This window comes from Pezoporus wallicus, unplaced genomic scaffold (assembly GCF_028554395.1).
Source record: "Pezoporus wallicus isolate ANWC-B61680 ecotype Strahan unplaced genomic scaffold, APGP_CSIRO_Pwel_v1 contig_14159, whole genome shotgun sequence".
NCBI classification, from domain to species: domain Eukaryota; kingdom Metazoa; phylum Chordata; class Aves; order Psittaciformes; family Psittacidae; genus Pezoporus; species Pezoporus wallicus.
Genome location: NW_026642380.1, coordinates 199,017 through 222,474, shown reverse-complemented (window position 1 = coordinate 222,474; position 23,458 = coordinate 199,017). Strand labels below are relative to the sequence as shown.

Here is a 23,458-nt window from a genome sequence, read left to right as displayed (position 1 = left end):
GCAAATGCCTGAGGAGAGAACAAAGGCACCCACCCCACTTCTTTTGACAAGAAGTTTAGAAAGAGCCTGACGCTTACAAAGAGATTGTCTTTGTGCCTCCTATAGTGCCACTACTTTGAGCAGCACAGTGCCTGTCGGGTTGACCTCCACGCTCAGGGAGGACACCCAGCTGTACACCCCGCAGTCCCTGCTGGCTGGCAGGACCTGCCACACGGAGCACGCTGGGTTGCAGGCCAGCCCATTGCCAAGGAAGGTGAGGGGGAAGGTGAAGTTTCGGGGTCCCCCAATCTCCTGCTGGTTCAGCACTGCCACAGCATAGGCTCGGCCAGACAGGGGCCGCTCCCACAGCTCAAAGTTCTTGTCCTGCAAAGGAGAAAATAAACGTGTCAGGGGAGGCAGAACTGATGCTCTTCATGCCTGAATAAGAAGGCTTCAGGAATGAGTGGGCTCACTTGGCTCCTGTTCCCAAATCCTAGCACTCCCCTATAACCCAATGTATCCCCTTTATAAGGAGAGTGGCTTCCTGCTGTACCTTGGTGATCTGGTATCCCTGCTTGCCCAGCGGATCCTGGTTGATGGCGATCACCTCTTTGTTCTGGAGCAGCCACTTGGCCTCAGGACTAATGTGCCGCAGGTCGTTGGACATGAAGAGGGGAGCTGCCATGATAGCCCACATGGCCATTTGAGTCACTGCCTGGTCCCAGCTCAGCCCAAAGTTTCCAATCACCAGCTGTGACAAGAACACAAAAGCACCTGGTAACACTGCTTGTCTAGGAGAAACTGGGCCACCAACACAAGCACTGGTAAATGGCCGGATGCTGAGGGTGGGACCCCTGTTTGGGAACTGGTTTGATAGCTTGAGTGCCAGAAGCAGGTTGGGAAAGGCAAGGCACGGCACAGGTACTGGGGCAATTCAGGATGAACCACTGGTACAAGGAAAGAAGGATCCTCAACTTGCTAGGCAGCATTTCAGAATCTGCTTTTGGATGCAGCTACTCCTTCCTTACAATGCAGGGGATTCCCTCTAGTGGGAGATGAGCACTTCAGAGACCTTCCCACTGCCACACTGCTTGCTGAGGCTGCATGACATAGACAGCACTTCCTTGGTGCTATCTGTAGCTGTAGTTCTGTTTCCCTTTCCAGCCAGGGGTGCTCTCATCAAGCTCCTGATCCTGGAGCCCTGTCAGCCCTTCACCTCAATGTTTCTCCCTTCCCATCCCTCTCAGCTTACACCTGAGGTGGGTGTTGCTCTACTTGCCATGTCAGGATCGTTCCAGCCCCCTGGCCCAGCTATCTTCACAATGCTGTCCTGGTGAAGTGCTGTCCAGTCCAAGATACTCTTGATGCTGCTCCAGGAATCATAGACGTCAAAAAAGTTCCTCCAGTGATTGCAGTACTGTTTGATCTCTGTGTAATTGGGCTGCCAAAACAATGAGTGTGATTAGCCACAGAGCCTGACTGTACAAGACCATACACAAGGCTAGACCGGATGAGGGATAATTTGGGGAAGAACTATGATAACACATCAGCAACCATCTGGATGACCTAGTTGGTTCCCTAGGATGCCTTATGCCCACTAATTCCAGGCTGCCATGCTCCAGGCAACACTATTGCCTCTCTTGGGAGAACAGTTGTGGCCATCCAGGTCTGTTAGAAAATTCCTTTGAGCACTCTTTCACTGAAGGTATGATGAGGCCAGTGGGATTAAACTGTGACATCCCCGTAATTACGGTCACTTCTTGGGTTTACACCCTTTGGTGACTAATGCATTAATTAGGAGGGAATGGCACCATCCTGTCATGGTGGCACAGGGGAAGCCAGCTATGGGTGGAGAGTCTCTCATGGATCCTGGGTGGCAGAAATCTGTTGGTAAACAGTGTGGAAAATTCCTGTTGAATAAGCTTTCCTAAAGTCTCTTTCCTGGTCCCCAGAGGTGATGGTATGGCTGAGTCCTTACACTTATTCCGTCCACTCTGTCCAGAAGGAATAACACCAAACTACCTGCTAGCTGTGTCTGCACTACCAGTGTTTTCGTGTTTGGCTCCTTGGAGACAAAGCAGATGGATGTTGCTGCGCTCTCTGGCATGCTCCAACTGGGCTGTGCCTTCATGCTGCAGGATCCTACTGAATTCAGCAGAGTAATGACTTGCCTCAGGTATCCTTCAGGGCTCTAGAGGAAAACATGGTTTTCCTACACTTTACAGTCTTGTTCTCTGTCAGATGGGCAACAAGTTTCTCAGGAGGCTGTTCTGCACTCTTAATGGTTAATTTCTTCCAGGATAAGCCTTGAAAAACATTCCTTACCTGCTTCATGGGCCTCAGATAGAAAGGCCACTCACAGGAATACACAATGCTCCTTCCAGTCCTGTTCAGGGCCAGAGACATGCGTCTGTAACCTAAAGGAAGAGGACAGACAGAGGTTACACAATCTCCTCGGTCAAACAGAGGAACTTAATCTAACATTACAGGTTCAGGTTTCAGTCCAACTCTTGCTAAATCAAGGCTGAACACATTGCAGCAGGAACACCCCAGGGGAGACAGGGGAGCTTATAGTCTGCAGCCTTCCAAGGACAGGTGAGCTCCTTCACAGCTTTGCTACAGGTCACGGGCAGGCTTATTGCTCTGAGACTGTTGATCTCTGTACATCCAGCCATGAGAAGAGGCTGGGGTTTTGCTGTAAGGCTTTTTTTAACTCTATAGATACCTGGGAAATACAAGTAGGTATCTATCAAACTGCTGGGTACAGCTGCACTGGGTTAATCTTGCCGGAGTATGTTCTTATGAGGCACTTGTACCATATGGACTGAGCAGGAATGCAAAACCACTCCTTTTTCCTGTCTTTGTCCCCAGACAGCCCTGTTAAGTCCTTTTTAATCAGAACGGAGGGAATGAAAAGTTTGCTCTCTCCCCTGGAACTGCTTCAATACAACTGGATTGTACCTTGGTTACATCTGATCCAACAAATGCTTTGAGCTCAGCTGTCATGCTGCTGAGCTGTGCTCCTGGCTGCAGCAGCTGGCATATGCCCCACTAACTGCTTCCTATGGGATTGTTAATTGGGCAGGTTCTCCCTGCCAGGCAGAGCGTGCAGGATTCCTGCTGCCAAGCACCATGGTGCTGACTGTGACAGCAGTGAGAGCCCGGTCGGAAGAAAACCATGTTCCAAGTCGCACCACGCTTCCCACAAACCTGCTCCTGTGGCACTGGATTTGCCTGTGCTTGCAGGAAGTCTGTACCAAGCCCCCTCAGCACTGAGCTATGGAGCTTTCAGCTGCTGACTTGCCAGCCCATGTGCAAATAACTTCTGCACTAGGATTCGCACTGCCGGGCTTTAAAATCAAAACTCCATCAGGAGCTTAATGCCAGAATTCCCTTTCTTTTTTTCTCTCCTGTTAAAAGCCCTGGTAACTGCCCTCTTTATGGCTGACACATGCTGCTCTTGCTTCAAGCTGTTCTGCACTGGCACGGCCTCAGCAAAGGATTAAGGGTTAAGTGTGTGGAACATTCTGAGCTTTCCAGTAAGAGCACCACAGAAGGTCAAAGCCTTTGCTGTGCTTAGAGCTGAGGCAGCATTCTGCAGAGAGCCCCCAGGAGGGCAAGCAGGTAAAAAACACTAGTGCCAGCAACACTCACTACCTTGGAACAAAGTCTCATACCTGCTTCTTTAAGCATATTCCTCAAATGAGTATACTCAGGGAAAAGCAACTCCCTGAAGCCCACCCTGGGCCTGGAATTGCTGCTGCCTGCAGAACATTCCCACCCTGTGGTGCACTGCAGCCTTGAGCCCGTGCCTACCTTCTGCCAGCAGCTCCAGCGTGTCAGAGTTGCAGCCGTCAAACTTCAACAGGTCCACGCCCCAGGAGGCAAAAGTTTGGGCATCCAGGTCATAGTGGTTGTAGCTGCCAGGGAAGCCAGCACATGTCTTGTTCCCAACATCGCTGTAGATTCCCAGCTTGAGACCCTTGGAGTGTACCTGCGCTTGCAGACAGAAAGAGAATTGGGGATGGTGCAGTTGTAAGGCAGGAGGGAGTGAAGCAAACCCCACCCTGTCAGGCAGGGGTTTACCTCAGCAGCTACACAGCCATTCCCCATCCCGCCTTCCCTCTCCTCCCCTGCTCCCAGCACGGCTGCAGGTCAGGTCCCTGCCTGCCATCACTGCGGGCACCGTGACGGGTGGCACTCACGTAGTCAGCCAGCTTGCGGATCCCGCTGGGGAACCGCTTTGGGTCAGCCTGGAGCCTGCCGTGCTCATCCCGCGTCGGGGCCATCCAGCAGTCATCAATGCAGATGAACTCATAGCCCGCGTCCCTCCAGCCCTCAGCAACCATCACATCGGCCATCTCCACAAAGAGCCGCTCGCTGGGCACGGGGAACGAAAGCAGAGAACGTGGCAGCCACACGTCAAGCATCGATACCACAAATCCATGGCACGGGTTTGGAACCGGGTGATCTTAAGGTCCCTTCCAACCCAAACCATTCTATGACTCCCCAAGGGGCAGGGTGGAACTGCGGAGGAGTGAGGGAACACACCGGGCTAAGCCCGCAGAGCACCGCACTGTGCCGCTGCCCCCTGCCCTGACCCCCCGGTGCGGGTACCGGCGCTCCCGGGGGGCACCCGGCCGGCGGTACCTGACGCAGCGGTGCGGGTCGGTGCCGCAGTCGGTGCCGCAGAGGAAGCGCTCCCAGTGCAGCCAGCCCATCGGCGGCGTCCGCGCCAGCCCGTTGTCCAGCGCCAGCACCGCCGCCACGGCCGCGGCTGACAGCAGCGCCCAGCGCAGCGCCCGCCGCACCGCCGCCATCGCCGCCATCGCCGCCACCGCCACCGCGGTGACGCGCTATCCCGACAGCCAATCGCCCCGCGGCGCCGCCGCCTTCCCGCCAATCACGGGGGAGCGCGTCGCACCGCGGCCCGCCCCCTATCCGGGAGTCATGTGGAGTGGCGGTCACATGAGGAAGGTGAAGTGCTGATCCGGTGCCCGGCGCAGTGCGGTGATACTGGGTTAAATCCGGTTTCGGTTGGTACCGAATTGCATCGGTGTTTCACTGCACATGGACTTGGACGGAGAAACTGGTAAATGGCTGCAGAAGAAAACAACTGGGGGGGCCTCTCGGGGTTGTAAATTAGACCAAGTGAGAACGTGTTGTTAATTGGCAGGACTAAACACACATCCCGATGTCCTTAACTAATGCGTTTCCATCAGAGGATACAATGAGTGGGGGTATTTCTCCCCAAACGACCATCTATGACCTCCAGAGACCACTCCTCAAAATTCACCCTGCCTGCAGCCCAGTTTTATCTACCCCGATTACCATACACAGCGGGTAACAAGTATTGAGTGGGCGTTCCGTGGAATTATAATGGGTGTACACATAATAAAGATATAAACTGTTTCTTCTTAGTGTGCGTGGTAGGCACTGCTGCCCCCAAACTGCCTTCACCCCTCCGAGACACACTGCTGAGTTCGTCTTCCTTGCTTTGCCTCCTACCTTGAGCTAACCATGGCAGCTTGTCCAGCACCAGCGGAGGAGGAAGGCTTTGGTGTCACAGTGTTTCTGCAGACAGCAGCCTGGCTGCGGGAGGTGTCAGAGCACAGGGCTCTCCAGTGCTCCGGCTGCACTGAGGGGCTGGAGGGGTCTCTGCCATGAGCTCAGGGTGGTTTATGGTGCTGCAAATTGGGAGGTAATGAAGGGGAATGGGGTCTCTGCAGAGCTTGGATCTCCTCTTGCAGGGATACAAGGGTCAGACTGAAGCTATCCAGCACTGGCAAGAGGCTGATGCATGGGGTAATGGGTATGGCCAGGCTGTTTGCTGCTGCTCTGCCTGCTTGTGGGATCCCTGCAGGGTAGGATTCAGCACATCTGCCTGGGGTGCCTGTGCCCATGCAGATCTTTGCAAAGACTATGGTCTCTCTTCATGCAAATCATAGTAACTGGGCATTGCCCTATTTGCACCAGTATAATCAGCTTGACTGGGAGTTGAGATGTGAACCTCTGGGACTGGGCAGTGCTGGTGTCAGCAGGACTCGGGAAGCTGTAAGGGGCACCTGCATCCCCGTCAGCGTTTCTGAGATGAGCCCCAGATTTAATGCTTGTGTTTGTAGGATTCACACAGCAGCAGCACGTGTGGCCTATTGGGAGCATGGAGGCTCTCACTGCCAGGGCAGCAGTGAGAGCAATGGAAAATGGGAAAGGAGCTGATTCTTCACCCCTGTGGATCTCCCCCAGGGCTGGATCAGCCCCTGCAGCCCTGCTGGAGCTCTCATCGCGGTTCCTGCCCCAGCAGGAAGATGGGAGCAGGATGCGGCCGCTGCAGGGCCGGGGCTGCCCCATCTTTGGCCTCTGGGTGCCGCTGGTGTGTGAGGCCATCGAGGCACTTCGCTAGGTGTCCTCCGATCCCTGCGCTGCAGCAGCCAGGGAACAAAAGCTCTTCAGAGCCCGTGGTTTGATAATTGCTCCTTGTTTCAGTGTTGGGGTCCTCCCCCTGCCCCTTGAGGGGCTGAAGCGCAGAGGCTTCTCCGAGTCGGCCAAAACCAGCCACTCTGGGGCTGGAAAACCTCATTGCTTTGTTTTTTCTTGTGTAAAACCACAGCCCAGAGCCATGCAGTTTTCCCATATTCCCCTATCCCACAGTTTAGGAGCACTGCAGGGCTGATCCCTGCTGGTTTCCACCTTCCAGCCTTCCCTCACTGCCCCTTCCCAGGGGTCCTGCCTGCCCATGGAGGTACCTGTCTCACGAACACCCGCTGGGCTGGGGGAGCACGTGGAGTGCCCCATGGCCTGTGTATGTGCAGGCTGGCCCCAGAGCAATGCCAGGGGTGTGGATGTGGCTGTGGGGTTTAGCAGGGCGCTGGTGGAGGTGATGGGCTGCGGTGATGCTCCTGCTTAGGTGGCAGGGCTGTGCTGGGGCAAAGTGCCCTTTGGCTCCTGGGGCTCCTCTGCCCGGGGGACAGCACTGGCAAAGCTGTGCTGAGGGCTCGGGGCCGGCACAGCCGCACTGTGTGAGTGCCCCACACCCGCACCTTCCCTGTGGTGGATGGATCCTGACCCACAGCGTCTCCAAGGTCCTGTGAGGGCCCCATGCTTTATGGCATGACCGGCTTGCAGCGGCACGCGCTGCCAGTGCAGCTCCTGGTGCTTCACTTGCTACTCACTGTCCCTGGCTCGCTCAGGACTCGTTGCTGACTTTGGAGCTTGGTGTTTGCCTTTAGAAAACCCAAACCTGGGCAGTGTGTGAAGGGCATGGGGTGCTCAGAGCCCTGGTAACCTGCTGCTCTTCTTGCTGCAGGGAACTCGCTGGGCTCCAAACCTGCTGTCCCACACAGCATCAGCAGGCATCGGTCCATGTGGATGGGGTGGATTGCGGACAGGGCTGGAGCCCCTGCTGAGGGAGGGGAAAGGTTTGGCATTGCCGTGCCTCCAAGCACAGCAGCAGAGCTTGGCTCCAGCAGGATCAGACCCTCTGTGGTTGGCAGGGGAGCCTGGCTGGCATCAGTGTTCGAGGCCAGGCTGGACAGGGCTTGGAGCAAGCTGCTCTAGTGGAAGGTGTCCCTGCTCATGGCAGGGTTGGAGCTGGGGGAGCTCTAAGGTCCCTTTCGACCCAAACCAATCTGTGATTCCTTGGCCCCATGCAGGTGCCCCAGGGAGCCCTTGGGGCTGATGAGGGGCCATGCTGCCCAAACCTGTGTGTGTGCCTGTGGCCACCCAGCACTGGGCATGCTGCTGTCAGGAAGCTGATGATGCTCATTTTACTGTCTGGGAGTCCCGTTACCCTGCTGGAACTCCATTAACTTCTATTTAAACCAGCCATTAACCTGGCCAGGGGTGTTGGTCCCGTGCCCACAGCTGCTTCCCATGGTGGCTGGGATGTGTCCCCCAGTGCACATCCTCGGGCAGGAAATGGAAAGTCAAATCCATCCAAAGGTAGGGGACAGAACTACCTGAGTTGGCCTCTGGCCTTGCTGTGACCTGCAGGAGGGCTTGGGGCTCAGCACCTCCAGCCTGGGCACAGCTGCTGTCCGCAGGGATCTGCTGGCGCTGTGTGCTGGAGGGCACTGGCAGCCCTACCGAGGGGCTTTATCTTAAGGAAAGGGTGTTCTGCCACTTCCATTTCCCAGGAGGTGCCAATTCCCAGAGCCAGGTGGCTTAGGGCAGACCCCAGCACTTATCTCCAAACAGATGCAGGCTGCCCAGACCTGTTTGGTAAGGAAGAGAAAGGCGAGCAGAGAGTGCAGAAACTGGGCACACCACGCTGGTCCTCTCAGCTGCATCCTCTCGATGTCTGGGGTGGGTGCAGCACCCAGACCTCATGGGGGGGGGGGTTAGTTTGTCCCATTTAGAGAACACCACCATGGGTGCACCTTGCTTTCTCTCCTCCTTGCCCCAGCAGAGCCCAGGCGGGCGACAGGGCTGCGAGGTACCAACAGAGCCGCTTGGCTGGGAGGACAGAGGGAGATTGATGCTTGCTCGGGAGCGCAGCCCTCAGCTGCGGGCTCTGCCTGCCCCTGCGCCAGCTGGGGACAACAGCGCCGGCCCCGGGTGGCACTGGGGGCACTGTGGGGCTGGCGTAAGCCCCCCCCCCAGCACAGCTGGCAGCGCTGTAAGGCTGGCGCCTGCCCAGCAGGCTGGCACTAAGGGGCCGTGCAGGGAGGTTCAGCCCTTGGGGTGCTCGCCCGTGTCTGGGTGTCTGAGCTCCAGTGTGGAGCTGGAGCCCCCCTTCCAGCCCCACATCTGCCCCGTTGTGGGTCCTGTCCCCTGGTCAGGGTGAAAAGAGCTGCGGAAGCACCCCACAGAGCTGGCGCTGGGGGGGGAAGTGAGGGGGTTTGGGAGTAAGAATTCACGGGGGGCTCCTGCCCACCTCTGTGGCATCTCCTATGAGTGAGATAAAACCCGACAGTCACCACCATGTCAGAAAGGACACGTGTGGAGGCGAGGGTAGCTGGGTGTAATAACAACATCTGGGTGTAACTGCAGGGCTGTCCCCACAGGGCTGTTGTGCCTTCATCCCTGCATCCCCCCCACACGTGAGGGATGCTGGAGCTGGCCGCGGGGTCCTTGGCAGACACAACCCCCCAGCACACCACTGAAAATCCCAGAAAGGCTTTATTTATTCATGTCTGTATGTAGGAAGGTTGATGCTGTTTAAAAACCCACCGCTTCTGGAGGGTGGATGGGCTGCCAGTGCTTGCGGGTGCTGGGTGCCCGCTGGCACCTCTGCTCAGCACTGCCTTGGGGGGGCCAGGGCTGAGTGAGCCAAGGACAAGAGGTGCACCCCTTCCTCCACCTCCAAATGGGGCCTCTCCCCAAAACCAAGGCTCGAAAGCCTGGCCCGGACACACAGTGCAGCCCCACGGTGACCCCCATGACGGCATGCACAGCGGTGGCAATGGGATGGATGGAGCTGGCTCAGCCCATCCTGGTGGGTCCTGGGCATGGCCTGGGCTGGTTCTCCTCTGCTTGTCCTGTCTGTGAAATGGGTGCATGCAGCTGGGACTGAGGGGTTGAGGGAGTGAGGGGGGGGAGCCTTTGCTCCCTGAAGTCATGCAGGGAGAGGGTGATGCCTGCCCGAGGAGCGGGGTCCCTAATGGCCGTGGTGGGGGTTTCTGTCCAGGTATGGCTTCTCAAGCAGTGCTGGCCTCCTACCCATGTCCCCCTGCCCCACAGAGCCCCTTTTGCCATCACAGTTAGGTCACTGGGGCCCTCGCCATGCCATAGTACAGCCTCCAAGGAAAAGGGTGAATCCCATTTCCATGCTGACCTGCCTGCAAGACCCTGGGCCCTCTCCTGCACTTGGGGCCGTGGAGGGACAGACCCTGCCGGGATGCGGGTCTGCCCAGGCTGGCCGTGAGCAGGGGCAAAGGAGAGCATCAACACATTTCTGTCTGTAGGACCTACATAAACATCACCTACTGCTTTTATTTCCTGCTAAGCATGAAGGATATCCAGGTCTGGAGGGCTGGCAGCCTTGCTGAGCTTGTCTTGTCGAGGTTTCAGATGCTCTCCTCTCCAGTGGAGGAGCAGCAGGGGCGAACCTGCCCAGGGAATGCTGCACCCGAGCACCAGTGTGTAGAGGAAGCAGGGGAACGAAGCAGTTTTCACCTCAGGCTCTCTGCTGGCACCGTGGGGCTGCGGGAATGCAGCGGTCTGGGGGTGCCACCACTCACTATTCCTCCAGAGGCACTGCTGCAGCTATCCCCATTACTTTCATCCCATCATCAGATGGGCGGTGGGCCCTACCCTGCAGGCAGTGCAGTGCCAGCTCTCTGGTGCCAAGTGGTACCCATCAGCAGCTGCAACGGCCATCTGTGCCCCTTCACCATCAGCGAGACCTCAGGCTCCCCTACTGCTGCCCCAGGGCTGGTGTTTTCCCAGCAGAAACGGAGCCTCCTGCTCAGTGTCCCTGCCGCAGCCCTGCCACAGCCATTGGCAGCCTTGGACTCTGCAGGGAAGGAAGCATCCCTGACCCACTGCACTGTGTGCTGGAGCTGGCTGGGGGCCTGTCTGTTGATGGACTGGGGGCTATGGGGCCATAGCCAGCACCACACACAGTCTGGGTGCAGGCAGGGGTGCTGCTTGCTTTTACCTGCAACCCATAGGGAACTGCAGCTTCTCATCTGGCTGCTTGTGGCCCATGGCCCAGTGATGCAGCCTGGAGAAGCAGCAGCCTGACATGGAAGAGGTGGGGGGTGTTTGATTGGAAGGTGGTGTTTGCTGATCACCAGCTGTGCAGCATCCCGGAGTACCAGGAGCTCCCTTGTACCATAGCAGCACAGCATCCCTGGGTACCTGAGGCTCCCCAGCAGCACAGCATCCCTGGGTACCTGAGGCTCCTGAGCACCACAGCATCCCTGGGTACCTGAGGCTCCCCAGCAGCACAGCATCCCTGGGTACCTGAGGCTCCCCAGCAGCACAGCATCCCTGGGTGCCCAGAGTTGATGCCATGCAGGAGTCAGGAAGGGTTCCTTTTTCAAACCTGGGGTTGCTGTCCCCACCTCCTCAGTGCCCCAGCATCCAAAGGGACATGGGGGCTGCCATATGTTCAGGCTCTGAGGCCCAGCCTGGCTGTGCCACTGCTCCAGGACAGAGGGAAACATGGTTCTGGCTGAGCTCATGGCACCCACGCGCACTGAGGGGGCAGACCAAGAGGCAGTCCTGCTTTTCCAGCCCTCAGGGCACAGAGTGGATGTCCTCTGAGCGCAGCACTTTGTAGACGACCCAGTAGAAGATATTGAAGACCAGGAAGGTGAAGGGGAAGACAGCTCTGGAGATGGTGTCGATGCGCTTGGCCCGGTCGATGTAGCGCCGGGGGAGGCTCTCCCCTTCCCGCAGCAGCATCCCGGCTGGGGGGGGGCTGTAGATGCCGGGGCCCTCCCCAGCCCCATCCTTCGGCTGCAGGCAGTGGCTCAGCCCATAGCCTCGCAAGTAAAAGCGGCTCTCACGGACGAGCTCTTCCTCCTGGAGAAGGGAAAGGCTGTCACCCTGTGGGTGCCGGTGCTGCAGGGTGAGCAGGAGCTTGTGGCTGCATGTCCTATGCACCCACCCGCTGGGCAATACAATCATGGAAGTGCACAGCACAAGGTTAGGTGCTATTGCAGGCATCCCAAACTGAAGAGGGATGTCTGAAAGCATGGGGCCAGCAGGCTGCAGGCAGAGGCAGGCAGCAGTGTGCGTGCTGCTCATCCGACATGTGTTTTAAGGGTGCATCCAAGGGTAACCCCAACCCTGGCAGCCCCACACTGATCCCCACAGCCTCTTCCCAGCCCTGGCTAGAGGCCTTGGGAAGCCCGGCTCTCCGGCAGCTCCAGGGACAGAGGTAAACTGGAAGGAGTGGTTTGGATACATGGGGGTGCAGGGCATAAGAGTACAGAGTGCATTGGGGTGCTGGGAGCTTGGGGGTGCGGGCACTGCTGTGACAGCAGGGTGCAAGCGTGCTTGTGCTGGTGAAGTGGGCGGGCAGCTTGCTGGAGCACAGCTGGGCAGGGATGCAGGAGCCTGGCTGCCACCAGGGCTTGCAGGGCCCCTCAGTCAATCCAAGGTCCCAGAACATGTTTCTCCCTGTAGGAGCTTGGCAGGAGCTGCCCGGTGCAGCAGAGGAGGAAGGATGAGAGAGCTGGACTGCTTGCTACTCCCTCTGCTGTTGCTCACCCCCCCCCTGCTCTAAGCTGGTGGGTGCTGCAGGGAGGACACCATGCCCACGGGGCTGCATGCCCATGATCAAGCCTCCAAGAATGCCATGAGAGCCGGGTGCCCGCCCTCACCCGTGGGCCGCAGCCCGTTGCCATCACTCACAACACAGCCCCGCTGCCCTCGCAGCCCCTCGGGTACCGGCCACGCTCCTCCCCGCTGACAGCCCCTTTCCTCATCACACTCGTTTATCCTCGGGGGAAGCTGTGTGCGCAAAGATTAGGCAAGGGACCAGCACGTACAAGCCTTCATTCCCTCTCTTCTCGCCGAGCCCCCGGGCCACTCATTTGGTCTGTGTCTCATCCGCCTCCCCGCCCTACTGGTGCCGTATGTGGTTGCGGTGGGTCCCTGCTCTTAGGGAGTGCTGCAGGCTGGCTCCGTGCCTCATGCCTTGGCCGTGCACAGCCCTGGTGCTGGATCCCCAGTGCCATCCGGAGGGGCACTGAGCCTCCTCGCTGCGCTCAGCCCCCGCAGGCGCTCAGCCGGCAAGGGGGCTGTCATGCGGAGAGCGTGCGCTCTGGCATCTTTATTTAACTCAGCAATCCACCAGCTAAGCAAGATCTCTCGGTGGGAAGAGCAGCACCAGCTCAAATTGCTGAGATTAGCTCGCATTTGCAGCAGGGTTTTATTCTCCTGCCCTAGGCTAAGCGCTTGCAGCAGCCCTGGGGAACGCGGTGAGGAGGCTGCAGCTATTCCCTTGGCACAGAGAGACAGCAGGGCCTGCCAGGGCATCCGGGGGAGGAGATCCAGACTGAGAGTGCTGCTCCTCCCATATGGGTCCCCCCTGGGCTGGGGCAGCCCCACGGTGCTTATTGGGGCTGGGTGCAAGGAACTTCCCGAGCCCTTCTTTGTGGGGTCTGTGCAGCATCTCTGGATGCTCCTGGTGCATCCCTGCGATGCTACACCCCAGGACAGCTGCGCTTTGGTCTGGTTTAAGCCAGCACATGGTTCCTGGGCTCAGCAGAGCTCCCCACTTCCCTGCCCTGGCTGGTGGGTGCTCATCTCTGGTAGCCATGCTCAGGGGCTGTGAAAGGCAAGGAGTAAGGGAATATGCTACTGAAAGCTGGGAAGCCTCTCCTGGCATACAAGGGCTATGGGTGGTGGAGAGAAGGCTTGGGACAGCCCAGTACCTCAAACCTGCCTGTGCCAGGCCAGGCAGAGCCCTCACCCTGCTAGAGATGAGCACAGTCCAGGAGCAGCCATCAGTCTGCCCCAGCATCACTTGCCCCTCTGCAAAGAGAGCTGTGCTGCTCCTGCTTTATGGAAAGGCAAACTGAGGCCCAGCATGGGGGTGCCTCCACAGCTCAAACCTGTTCCCACCACTCTCAAACCTGTTTTCAGCCCAGGGAGCAGCAGCTCCATCCTATGGGCACACGCGCTGTGCAAATAAATCACTGCCCTGCTTCTTCCAAGCCGCTGGGACCAGCTCCTGCAGGGAGCTGCTTTGGGTAACGGGGGTGAGGCTGGCTGGGGGTGCTCTGCCCTGTGGGGCGCTGCTGGGGGCTTGTGCTTTACCCGGGAGCTGGAGAGCTGTGAGAGCGTCGTGTAGGTGTGCTCGCCGCCGTGCCGGCCGCTCGCCTGCCGCAGGGACTCCAGGCTGCCCGTGCCGCTGCTCAGGACCTTTTGGTGTCCCACAGTGAGCACCAAACAGAAACAGGACAATGGGTGACCCACGGCTCTGCCCCGGCCCCGGGGACAGGGGCTCAGGGCACCGGGATGGGGATGGGGGGGAGGAGATGGGTGCTCTGTGGGTCAGGCCTGCCCAGACACCGGGATCCATCTTCAGCATGTGCTGAAGGGGTTTGGCTGCACAGGACGCTGCGAGCCCATGTGGTGTGTGTGTACTTGTGTTTTCCACGGAGGTCTGGTGCCTCATGGTGTGGTTATGGTAAGGAAATGAGAGTGGGGGAGCCACGTGTCTTCCCCTGATGGGCTGATGGAGGAGAGGGTTGTCCTGCAGCATGGAACCCTTCCTCTCCAGGACCTGCTGCATTCCCTTCTGCAGCCCAGACCCTGTCCCTGGACGCTGCCGGGTCCCCTTGATGCTTCATCACCCTCACCACAGTGAGGAGCCCAGCGTTGATGCTGCAGGTAAGGGGAAAGGCTGTTTCACCCACCCTTGCAGCTAATTGTTCTGCTTCTTTAGAGAAGCAGAACCCGAGGATGTGCTGGCAGGAGGAGGATGGCACCATGGGTGTGTTTGTGCTGGGGCACCCATGGGTGCTCTGCACTGTGCTGCTCAGGCAGGCAGAAGCACTGCGATGCCCCCGGGTCCTTGTTGTGCCGGAGGGGCTGGCTGCAAGCCCTGGGCAGTGGGACACAGCCCTGTCCTGGGGCTAAACTGTCCCTGCAGCCCCAGGCTGTCCCCTCAGTGGCTGAGGATGGGCAGATGTCCATGGTGGGAAGGACTCACCATTCTCTGGCGCCGCTGGCGCCGGCGCAGGCGCATGAACTCCTTGTGCTGGCGGGAGACGAAGTTGACGGCTGCGTACTCCAACAGGGCAGCGAAGACAAAGAGCAGGCAAATGGCCATCCAGATGTCAATGGCCTTCACATAGGAGACCTGCGGGGATGTGATGGGGCTCAGGGACCTGCTGCCCCCTGCCTCGTTTTGTCCCTCCCCACTTCACCCCACTGCAAGGGACACAGAGGCCCTCTTAGGTAGGACACATGGGTCAGAGCTTGCCCAGCCGAGCAGCACCATGTTCCTGCTCACTGCATAGCTGTCCAGCTATGGAGCCAGCCATCCCCAAGGGAATGCTGCCCTTGGGACGCTGGGGGCAGCCCATGTTCCCTGGTCAGGCTGCAGCTCAAGAGCCCAGCATGGAGCCGGCACTGACCTTGGGCAGGGAGGCGCGGGAGCCAGCGCTCTGTGTGGTCATGGTGAGCACAGTGGTGATGCCCAAGCCCACCCGGGCCGGTGCTGCATCCATGTTGATCCAGAAGGAGACCCAGGAGAGGATGACGATGAGCAGGCTGGGGATGTACATCTGGATCAGGTAGTAACCCATCTGTCTCTCCAGGTGGAACTTCACCTCGATGCAGGTGAACTTGCCTATAGGAATGGCAGCCTGATGGGTGAGAGGGACCCTTGGGACATGGCGAAAGGGTGGCAGCAGGTCCCTGAGGCCCCCTACCTGTGTTGTAGTACTTGGTGCAATAGCCCAGGTCCTTCTCATCCCTGAGGATAAACTGCGGAAGCGTCAAGCCCTCTGCCACCTGCACAGCCTCCTGCTCCTCCAACCACTTGAAGATGAGGTCATTCATGGTGTAGCCAACTGGAGGGGATGGAAGGAGCCATGGGACAAGGTAGAAGAGGCACCCTGCTCATCCCCACCCTGAATGATCATTCCTTCCTCTTCACCTCCCTCAGATGGATGGGATGGAAGGTGATGGAGGGGGCAAAGCAAAGCTTGACCCCCCCCCAGGTACTCACAGCTCTCCAGCTGCATGGTGCATGTCTGGATGTCCATGGGAAAATTCTTGAGGTCCATGGGGCAGGACAGGATCAGAGTCAGCCTGGAGGAGGCAGAGAAAATGAGGGGGTTGCTGGGGGCTGGGACAGTTGGCAGGGGGAACGAAAAGGAAGCTTCACCTCCCTGCCCAGGCACCGCACCGGAGGAGCAGGGTCCTACCTGATGCTGTAGAGCACGTTGCCGTTCTTGAAGATGCGCAGCAGCTTGTTGTCGGTGGTGACCTCGTGGAAATTGGCCCCTTTCTCGTTGGCAAAGAACAAGTCTGGCTTCCAGATGGAGTCGAGCATGGAGGGGTCGAGGTCCAGGGAGTCGTCTGGGTACTCGCGGTAAGCCAGGCGGGGGTCGTTCCACTGCTGCCGCAGGAACACGTTCACCCGGTAGTCCTGGGGCGGGGGGCACCACGTCAGCTGCGAACACCTCGTAGGGCCCGAGGAGGAGGAGATGGAAGGGGAAGGTGGGATGGAGAAGGAGGTGGAGGGGCCTCAGCCCTGCAGGAGCTGCCTGCCTGGCACTAACCACGGGCGGGCAGGGGCAGGTCAGGAGCCTTCCCATGCTGTTGACATGAAAGCCACAGCGCTGGGAGGAGGAGGAGGACCAGCAGCTGCTGCCTGCAGTGTTTGTTGCAGGGCTCTGCAGGGGGCTGATGTGGCAGTTTATGGCATTAAGGCTTTGCAGCAGCACCAAGAGGGAATTTCTAGCCCTGGGGCTTCCTCATGCACACGGGGAGGCTGGGATGATGGGGACACAGAGATCGCTTGGGTTGTATGGCACCCGCTGAGCCTGCCACACTGTGACCCAGCTCAGGCACAGGAGTGGGGCCCACAAAGCCCGGCTCTGGTTGAGTGATCCTGGAAAAGCCACAGCCATTTGCTGTGTCCCCACTGTGGTGCCAGGGCTCGCAGGACCCCTGTAAACACAGCCACAGGCTTGGTCACCAGGACCTGTGCCCCCCCCACTGTCAGAACCACTGGGACAGGAGCCCCCTTGTGCCAGCAAAGCCCTCACCATGGTGGTCTCGGTGACGGAGCCGAAGCTGTTGATGAAGATGTTGCAGGTCACGTTGACGGGTGGACCTGAAAAACAGGGTGAAGCCTCCTCTTGCTGCTGGCCATGGAGATGTGCAGGGCAGAAAACCCCCTCCTGCGTGCACTGTGTGAATGGATGCACACGAGCATCCCCTGCCTGCTGAGGGCCCCCCACAGGGTGTTGGTGTGAACCCCACTATACCCACGCACAGCGGGCACATGCAGGGCACTGGGATTGCACACAGGGAGGGTGTTGGGATGGGGGTCAGGGTCCTACCAACACTTGCCTATTCCCTGGTTTTGGGCAGCCTTAAGTGTGGGTCTCTGCCAGGTTTGGGAGCCTCATGTCCTTCCCTTACCTTTGAAGTTGGGTCGAATCCGGGCATCATACCCTGACGTTCGTCCCATAAGCTTGTCCAGGAAATCAGAAGGTGACATGGGCTGGGGTGAGCCTCGGGAAGCAGCTTTGATTTCCTCCCGCCCTGAGACCAGCCTGCGGGGCAGAGGAGGCAGGGGAGCTGTCTGCAGGCACATCTCAGCACCCTGCAGTGCCAGAGCCCAGGGAAGCGGCTGTGCCCACATCGCATCCACTCCAGTGCCATCAGTGTGCTGACCCAGGACCTGCTCCCACTGTTATCCCCTCTCTGTCACAGCCTGAGTGCCACATGCCTGTGTTTTGCCTGTCCCCCTACCCGCTGTGTCCCCTGATAGGATGTTTGGGGACAGGTTCCTCGCAGCTCCAGGGCTGTGGTGGGGACAGGGCACAGCAGGCAGTGGCCTTGTGCCCGGCAGCCAGGCTCTGTGCCTGTGCTGGAGGTGCAAAGTGTGGATGGTTCCCCTGGGTTCAATCACCAGCCCTGGCTTGAGCTGCTGAGCAAACATCCATACCCTGCCTGGCAGGGACTCGTTGTTTCGAGGGCCTGAGGACACAACCATGGGCTGGCCTGGAATGACTGAGGAGGTGCCCAGGAGCACAGCTGGGCTGTGACACCTTGCCAGTAGGCAAGAGGATGTGGCAGGAGTGGAGCAGCAAAGCCCACCTCTGCACTGGCCATGGTATGGAACTGACAAAATCTCTCCGACGCAGCGCTCCCAAAGATGATGGAGACTTATTTAAACTGACCCTGGGGGGCTGTTTTCATGCACACATCTCAGCCTGCCAACTTCTCTCCTTCTATCAGTCTATAATGATCATTCCAAGGAACAATGCGAGAGACGCTCGCTCACCACATTGCCAGGCATGTGGCTGTGATGGAGAGGAACTAGCCAGAGACCTCAGACACAGAGGGAGCTTTGAGCACGCTGCTGGTGCTGCTGCACACTGCTTCATAACCCCACCAGGGCCATGCCCAGGTGGGTCCTACTCCTGTTTGGAGCTGCAACCCCATTATCTCAAGCAAGAGGATGATGCTGGGAGCTGGGACCCCCTGGGCTCCTTCTTCCTACCTCCTTGTTCCTACCAACACACCTCTTCCTACTTCCTCTCAGGGGAGCAGGGCTCATCCTGGAGGGGCTTATGTGCATCCTTTGCCAGCCAGAAATGGCCACAGGGACCATCCCCAAATGATCCAGCCAGGCATGTTTTCCTTAATTGGAGATAGGCGGCAGGGAGAACCTGATGCTGGTCCTGGCAGGAGAAATTTGCCCTCCAGGACCTGCATTAGGAAGGTGGACCTTTGGGAGGAGGGCTGTGAGAGGCCAGGAGAACAAGGAGTTAAGTCAGACCTCTGCCTGCCACACATCTGTGCAGGTTTCCTCCTCCGTTGGAAAGGAAGATGAGGGTTCTCCCCTGGAGCATGTGGGAGGAAGGCTCTTTGAGGAGGCTCGGCTGAGCTGCAGCCCCTGCGATGCTCGCACATCGAGGACTGCACGGGTGCAGGAACACCCCGGTGCAGCCACCTCCAGCGGTGTCACTGGCAGGGCCATTGAGACACAGAGCCCCTGGGCACAGCCCTGGGTCCTGATCCCGAGGGGACTCTGCCACTAACGTGGCCCTGGAGCTCAGCACCTTGTGGAGTGAGGGGATAGTGGGGTTGGGAAACACTCACATCCGGCTAAAAATGCCACCCCGAGACAAGCAGCCCCACACGTGAAACCAAGACATTTTGGTACCGTTTCCCCCTCCCCACCACAGACGCCGCGGTTCTCCCCCTCACTGCTCCAGCTGCTCTGTCTGGGTAGTGGGGGAGGATGGAGGCAGGGAGAGGGCTCAGCCCTGGAACGCTGCAGCCCCCCAACCCCTCCCTGCCTGGCCCCTGCTTCCCTGCATCCCACCTTGCCCCAGGTAGCACCCAACATGGCCAGATTGGGAAAAAGGGACCTGGGAGCTTTGGATATTCCATCCAAGTGGGCCAAGAGTTGTTCCTGCACCCATGGGATGTGGGGCATCCCCTGGCCTGGGTGACACAGGGAATGGGTCACAGATTGTCATGAGCCCCCCCAGACACCCTAATCCGGTAGAGGGTCTGGGCATCATAGGGACTTTGCAGCACTGGAGAAGGAGCTTCCTGGGAAATCAGCTGGCTGGGATCACCCCTTCTACCACCGTGGCAAAGGTCCCCAGCTTGGGGTCAGGGGCATCAGCGGGGACCCAGCACCGCGGCCGGGGCTGCTGGGGACAGGCAGAGCCTGGCTGGGGCTGGAGGGGGAAGGTCTGGTGGGTCCCTGGGGTGCTGGGTCAGGGTCCCAGGGATATGGGGGAGCTCTGGCAGCCTGCGGGGAGGTCCGGATTGGGACTGGGAGGGTTCTGGCTGCGGGAAGCAGCCCCTGAAGAGAGGTCCGGATCGGGTTTGTGGGGTCTGGGAAGGGACGCCCGGGTCCCGCAGGAGAGCTGCCTCCGAGAGGGGATGATGCCCGGGTCCCGGCGGGGAAACGTGGCTCCCCTGGGAGGGGATGAGGGTCTGGGTGCCGCGGGAGCGGTGCGGAGAGCAGCGTCCCCGCAGCCCCACGGCCCGCGAGCGGGGGGCACCCCGCGGGACGCGCAGCCCCGAGCCCCCGCGCCGTGCGCTCACCTGAGCGGGCCGCGCCGGGGCAGGAAGCAGCTGAGGAAGAGGAGGAGGAGGAAGGCGAGGGCGCCGGCCCGGAGCGCGCCCATCCCGCCGCAGCCCGCAGCCCCGCCGCCCCGGGCGCACGGGCATGACCCGGCCGGCGGCGGCGGCTCCCCGGCTCCCGCTCTCGCCGCACCGGGGCCGCTGCCGCTGCCGCCGCCCCTCGCCTGGCCCCGCTCCTCATAGTCCGGGCGAGCGGGAGCCCGCCGCAGGGTGGGTGCCGGCCGGCTGCGGGCCCCGGGAGCCGGGCGGAGCCTCGCCCGCCGCGGCGGGGAGGAGGCGGTGCGCGGCGGCGGGGGGCTCCTCTCCGCCCTGGCCGCCTCCTCCCCAGCGCTCGGGGAGCTCTGCCGCCCCGTCGGGGCTGCCCTGGAGCCCCACGTCCCATCCCGGGGCTCCTCCGTGCGGGGCGGCTCTGTCCCGGTGCTGCGCAGGGAGGGAGGTGCGAGGGGCAGGGGCGCGCCCCGGGTCGGGGGTGCGGAGGGGCGATGGGATCGAGGGACCCGCTCGGGGTTAGGGATGTGGAAGGGCTGATGGCTGTGCTGGGATCAGGGGATGTGCAGTGCTGAGGGATGCTCCGGGGACCAAGGATGTGCTGGGATCAGAAGACCTGAAAGGCTCAGGGATGCTCCCCGGGACAAGGAATGTGCTGGGACCAGCGATGTGCTGTGTCGAGGGCTGTGCCGGGGCAGAGGGATGCTCCGGAGGTACTGCTCGTCCGAGTGCCAGGGGAAGAGCCGGACCCTGGCTCCTTCCTCCCTCTGCCCGGCCTGGCGGTGCTCGTTTCAGGGCCGCAGCCCAGGGCCGGCCCACAGCCAGGCTGGGGCTCAGCCCCCTCTCTGGGACCCCTTCGGTTGCGTTTCCCAGAGGCTCAGCGGATGGGCAGCCCTCGGTAGGGGCAGGTAAGCTCCTTGGAGAAGGCAAGATGGATAGTCGTGTCTGTGTGATGTGGGAAGCTGCAGTGGCTGCCAGGGAGGGGGAAACTGAGGTAGAAGGAGGAGAGCTGCTTGTTAACCAGGGCAGCATAGACAGGGCTGGGCTGCTTGCCTGCCTTTGCTGTCTCCCCTGGGGCCACCCGGCCAAACCGCAGTCACCTCTGGTCCTAAGGCAGTCTTTGATTAGTTTTCTAGGAAATGAATAGTATGAAGAAAAGAGAAAAACACAGAATTAATGATTCCAGCAGATTTCTGCTCACCCTTCTGTGGCTGCCCTATCTCGTTTGTTTGTATTAACTACAGTTTGGTAATGGCTAGGAGCTGTCGTACAAAGCCGTTGCTGCAGGGGTTCACAGAGGAGGATCTCAGTGGAGGAGAAGAGCATGGTACCCCCAGGGCAGGTGAGGGGCTCAGGGCTGCGCTGCCTTCTTCTCGGTGGAAAGGCAGAGGAGGATTTCCAGAGCTTCGTGTTGAGTTTGCTGTGGGGAGGCACCATGACCGAGGGCTGGCTCTGTGAAGCCGAGCCTGGGGCACCTTGTCCAGAGCAGGGGAGAAGACAAGTGGCTGTAGGCAGCAAGCACTTAGCTGTGAGGCAGCGTGCAGGAGCCCTCATCCCCACTCATCAGCTCTCCTAGCACCAGGAGCTGGGAGAAGTCTCCTCTGATTACCATTGCCATTATGGGGCTGCGGTGCTGGGAGGTGCAGGGCAGGATGTGGAGCCGTGGGGCGAGGAGCCAGCGCACACTGTGTGACAGTTTCTCATCCAGAGGCTGTCCGAGCTAAGCGGACCTGACACCGCAGGAGGAGGGGAGCCAGCCGCATCCTCTCTGCCCTCTGGGGAAACTGAGGCACCCACAGGGCATTCCTGCATCCGTGCCTGCATCCTCGAGGAGGATGGATGGAGTGGCCATGGGGCTGGTTCTGCAGGTGGCCACGAGCACGGGCTCTCAATAACCATCCACAAGCCTTGGCTGCAGTCAGCAGGGCACTGGGGCCGTGCTAACGAAGCCCGTGGGGAGGCCGGTGGAGCTGATGCGTCAGCGTGGCTCCCTGATGGGCAGCCCTCCTGCCCGCCCTGCAGCTCTGCAGGCAGCCAGCGCGGCGAGGAGCGAGGCCATGCTGGAAATCAGCTCACAGAAAACGCAGGCGGCGAGCGTCCATCCCATCGGGAAAGCGAAGGCAGCGCTGATTTGTTGCCACAGGGTCAGGGGGATGGAGCCGGAGCTGTAAAAGCAGAGCCTGGCTGTGCCCAGGGGACCCCCGGGCACAGTGCTGCATCCCGGACAGGGGATTTTGGGGAGTGACAAGCACAGGTTTCTCCCCGTGCTCCTTAAAAAGGAGTGTGAGGTTGTTTTTCTGTAGAGAGCAAAGATTCCAGCCAGCAGGAACAGGCTCCTGGAGGCTGGCATCCAGTGCCGGGCTGCAGGGAGCACACTACAACCAGGCTGTGGGCAGCAGCCAGGTGTAGTGCCCAGCGCTGGGACTGGCATTGGCTTCCCCTGTCTCTGCCCCGAAGCTGTCCCCATCACAGTGCCAGGCTCTGCTCCTAGGAGAGGCGCAGGCAGCAGAGATTGGGGATGCTAAGGCAGGGGGAAAGTGTAATACCGTTATTCCCTTTCCCTCTGCTGTCTCTGAGCCCTTGTCAAGCTGTTCCCATGGGGCTGGACTCTGACCTGCTGCTAATCTGCCTGGATCCAGACCTGGAGGAGAGCTGTGCCAGTCCACACAGCCTGGATCCAGACCCCTCTCTGCTGCTCAGCCCCTGCATTGTCACTTGTATATATTTAATCCTGCCTGATAAACCCTGTAGTGCATTCGCATGCAGACAGCACCATTCCGAAGGGCTGCGTGATTCAACCTCTTGAAAACAGGGTTGTTTTTTTTCCTGGAGAAAAGGTTGAGAGGTGCTTGGGCTCCATTTGGGGGTGAACAGTTTTGTGCTGTCTTGGGAGTGCGTTGGAGGGAAGGCAGTGAGTGAAGGAACATGCTTTGCTCTTCACCCCAGAGGCAGGAGATGCTGCAGCACCAGGAGGGGCGGAAGCTTCAGGTGGGCACAGATTTGTGGTGGGCTTTAAGCAACTTGTTCCAGCTCCCCTCCAGCAGGCACAGAGGGATTGAGGGGCTCCGGGGCACGGGTTGATAGCAGCTTAGGGGCAGGTTTGGGGGTGTCACATGCTCAGCATCTCAGCCAGCAAAGACAGGATAATGGCTCTGAGATCCATCAGGGCAAAGGCAGCTGCTCTCTGACACTGCTTATTTTAATCAGAGAGCACCACACAGGAGGCACCTCCATTCCCCATCTAATTCCCTCCTGCCTTCCGTCCCCTCTCCCAAGGCTCCCAGCCAACCCAGCTGGCTCTAGACATCCTCCTCTCCCTTTTACCCTAGGACTGGGATGTTTTTGCAGGAGCCAAGGTGTGAAACGGGGTTGCTGAGCGCAGAGGGCTCTGCAGCCAGCGTGTTAGCGCTGCTCTGCGCTTCTGCTCTGCACTGGTTGCTTAAATGCTTAATGAGCACTGGGGAGCAAACTGTTCCTTGGGAAAGATTCAAGGCCTCTGTGCCTTTCGTTTAGGGATATGCCAGTTCCCCTTTCCATGTTTTAATCCTCTGAGCAGTGAAAGAGGCAGCAGACACAGTCTCTTGGCTGTGTCCAAGGAACGCAGCAAAACAAATAGGAGCCTCCCTGTGTTCAAGGAGAGGAGAGCCCTGGGGTGGACACGGTGACAGGCTGTCCCAAAACAAACATTGTGAGGCCTTTAATCAGGTGTGAAATTAATGCCATGGACAACACATTCTCA

General features: G+C 59.4%; 2 protein-coding genes across 6 annotated transcripts; both read right to left on the bottom strand.

Annotated features, from left to right (window-relative positions):
- Positions 1-38: 38 nt before the first annotated feature.
- GLA (galactosidase alpha) lies at positions 39-4,808 on the bottom strand. Its single transcript, XM_057429653.1, has 7 exons — positions 4,630-4,808; positions 4,185-4,359; positions 3,796-3,973; positions 2,305-2,396; positions 1,259-1,420; positions 533-730; positions 39-363 (listed from the first exon to the last, which is right to left on the bottom strand). Exons 1-7 carry the CDS (start codon positions 4,806-4,808, stop codon positions 100-102), a joined length of 1,248 nt encoding a protein of 415 aa, XP_057285636.1. The 3' UTR covers positions 39-99.
- Positions 4,809-10,455: 5,647 nt separating this feature from the next.
- Positions 10,456-19,849, bottom strand: LOC130610071 (glycine receptor subunit alpha-4). Of its 5 annotated transcripts, none has more exons than XR_008974947.1 (11): positions 19,693-19,849; positions 17,041-17,174; positions 16,662-16,729; positions 15,816-16,039; positions 15,617-15,699; positions 15,318-15,458; positions 15,021-15,235; positions 14,594-14,743; positions 13,696-13,800; positions 10,853-11,451; positions 10,456-10,817 (listed from the first exon to the last, which is right to left on the bottom strand). XR_008974947.1 is itself a non-coding variant. In XM_057429650.1 (10 exons), the coding sequence occupies exons 1-10, from the start codon at positions 19,773-19,775 to the stop codon at positions 11,164-11,166; spliced, it is 1,491 nt and encodes a 496-aa protein (XP_057285633.1). In that variant the 5' UTR covers positions 19,776-19,849; the 3' UTR covers positions 10,456-11,163. The 5 variants fall into 5 exon arrangements, 2 of the variants coding, with proteins under 2 accessions (XP_057285633.1, XP_057285634.1); XR_008974948.1 differs by having other exon boundaries at positions 10,456-10,852; positions 10,888-11,451; XR_008974949.1 differs by having other exon boundaries at positions 10,456-10,782; positions 10,888-11,451.
- Positions 19,850-23,458: the final 3,609 nt, after the last annotated feature.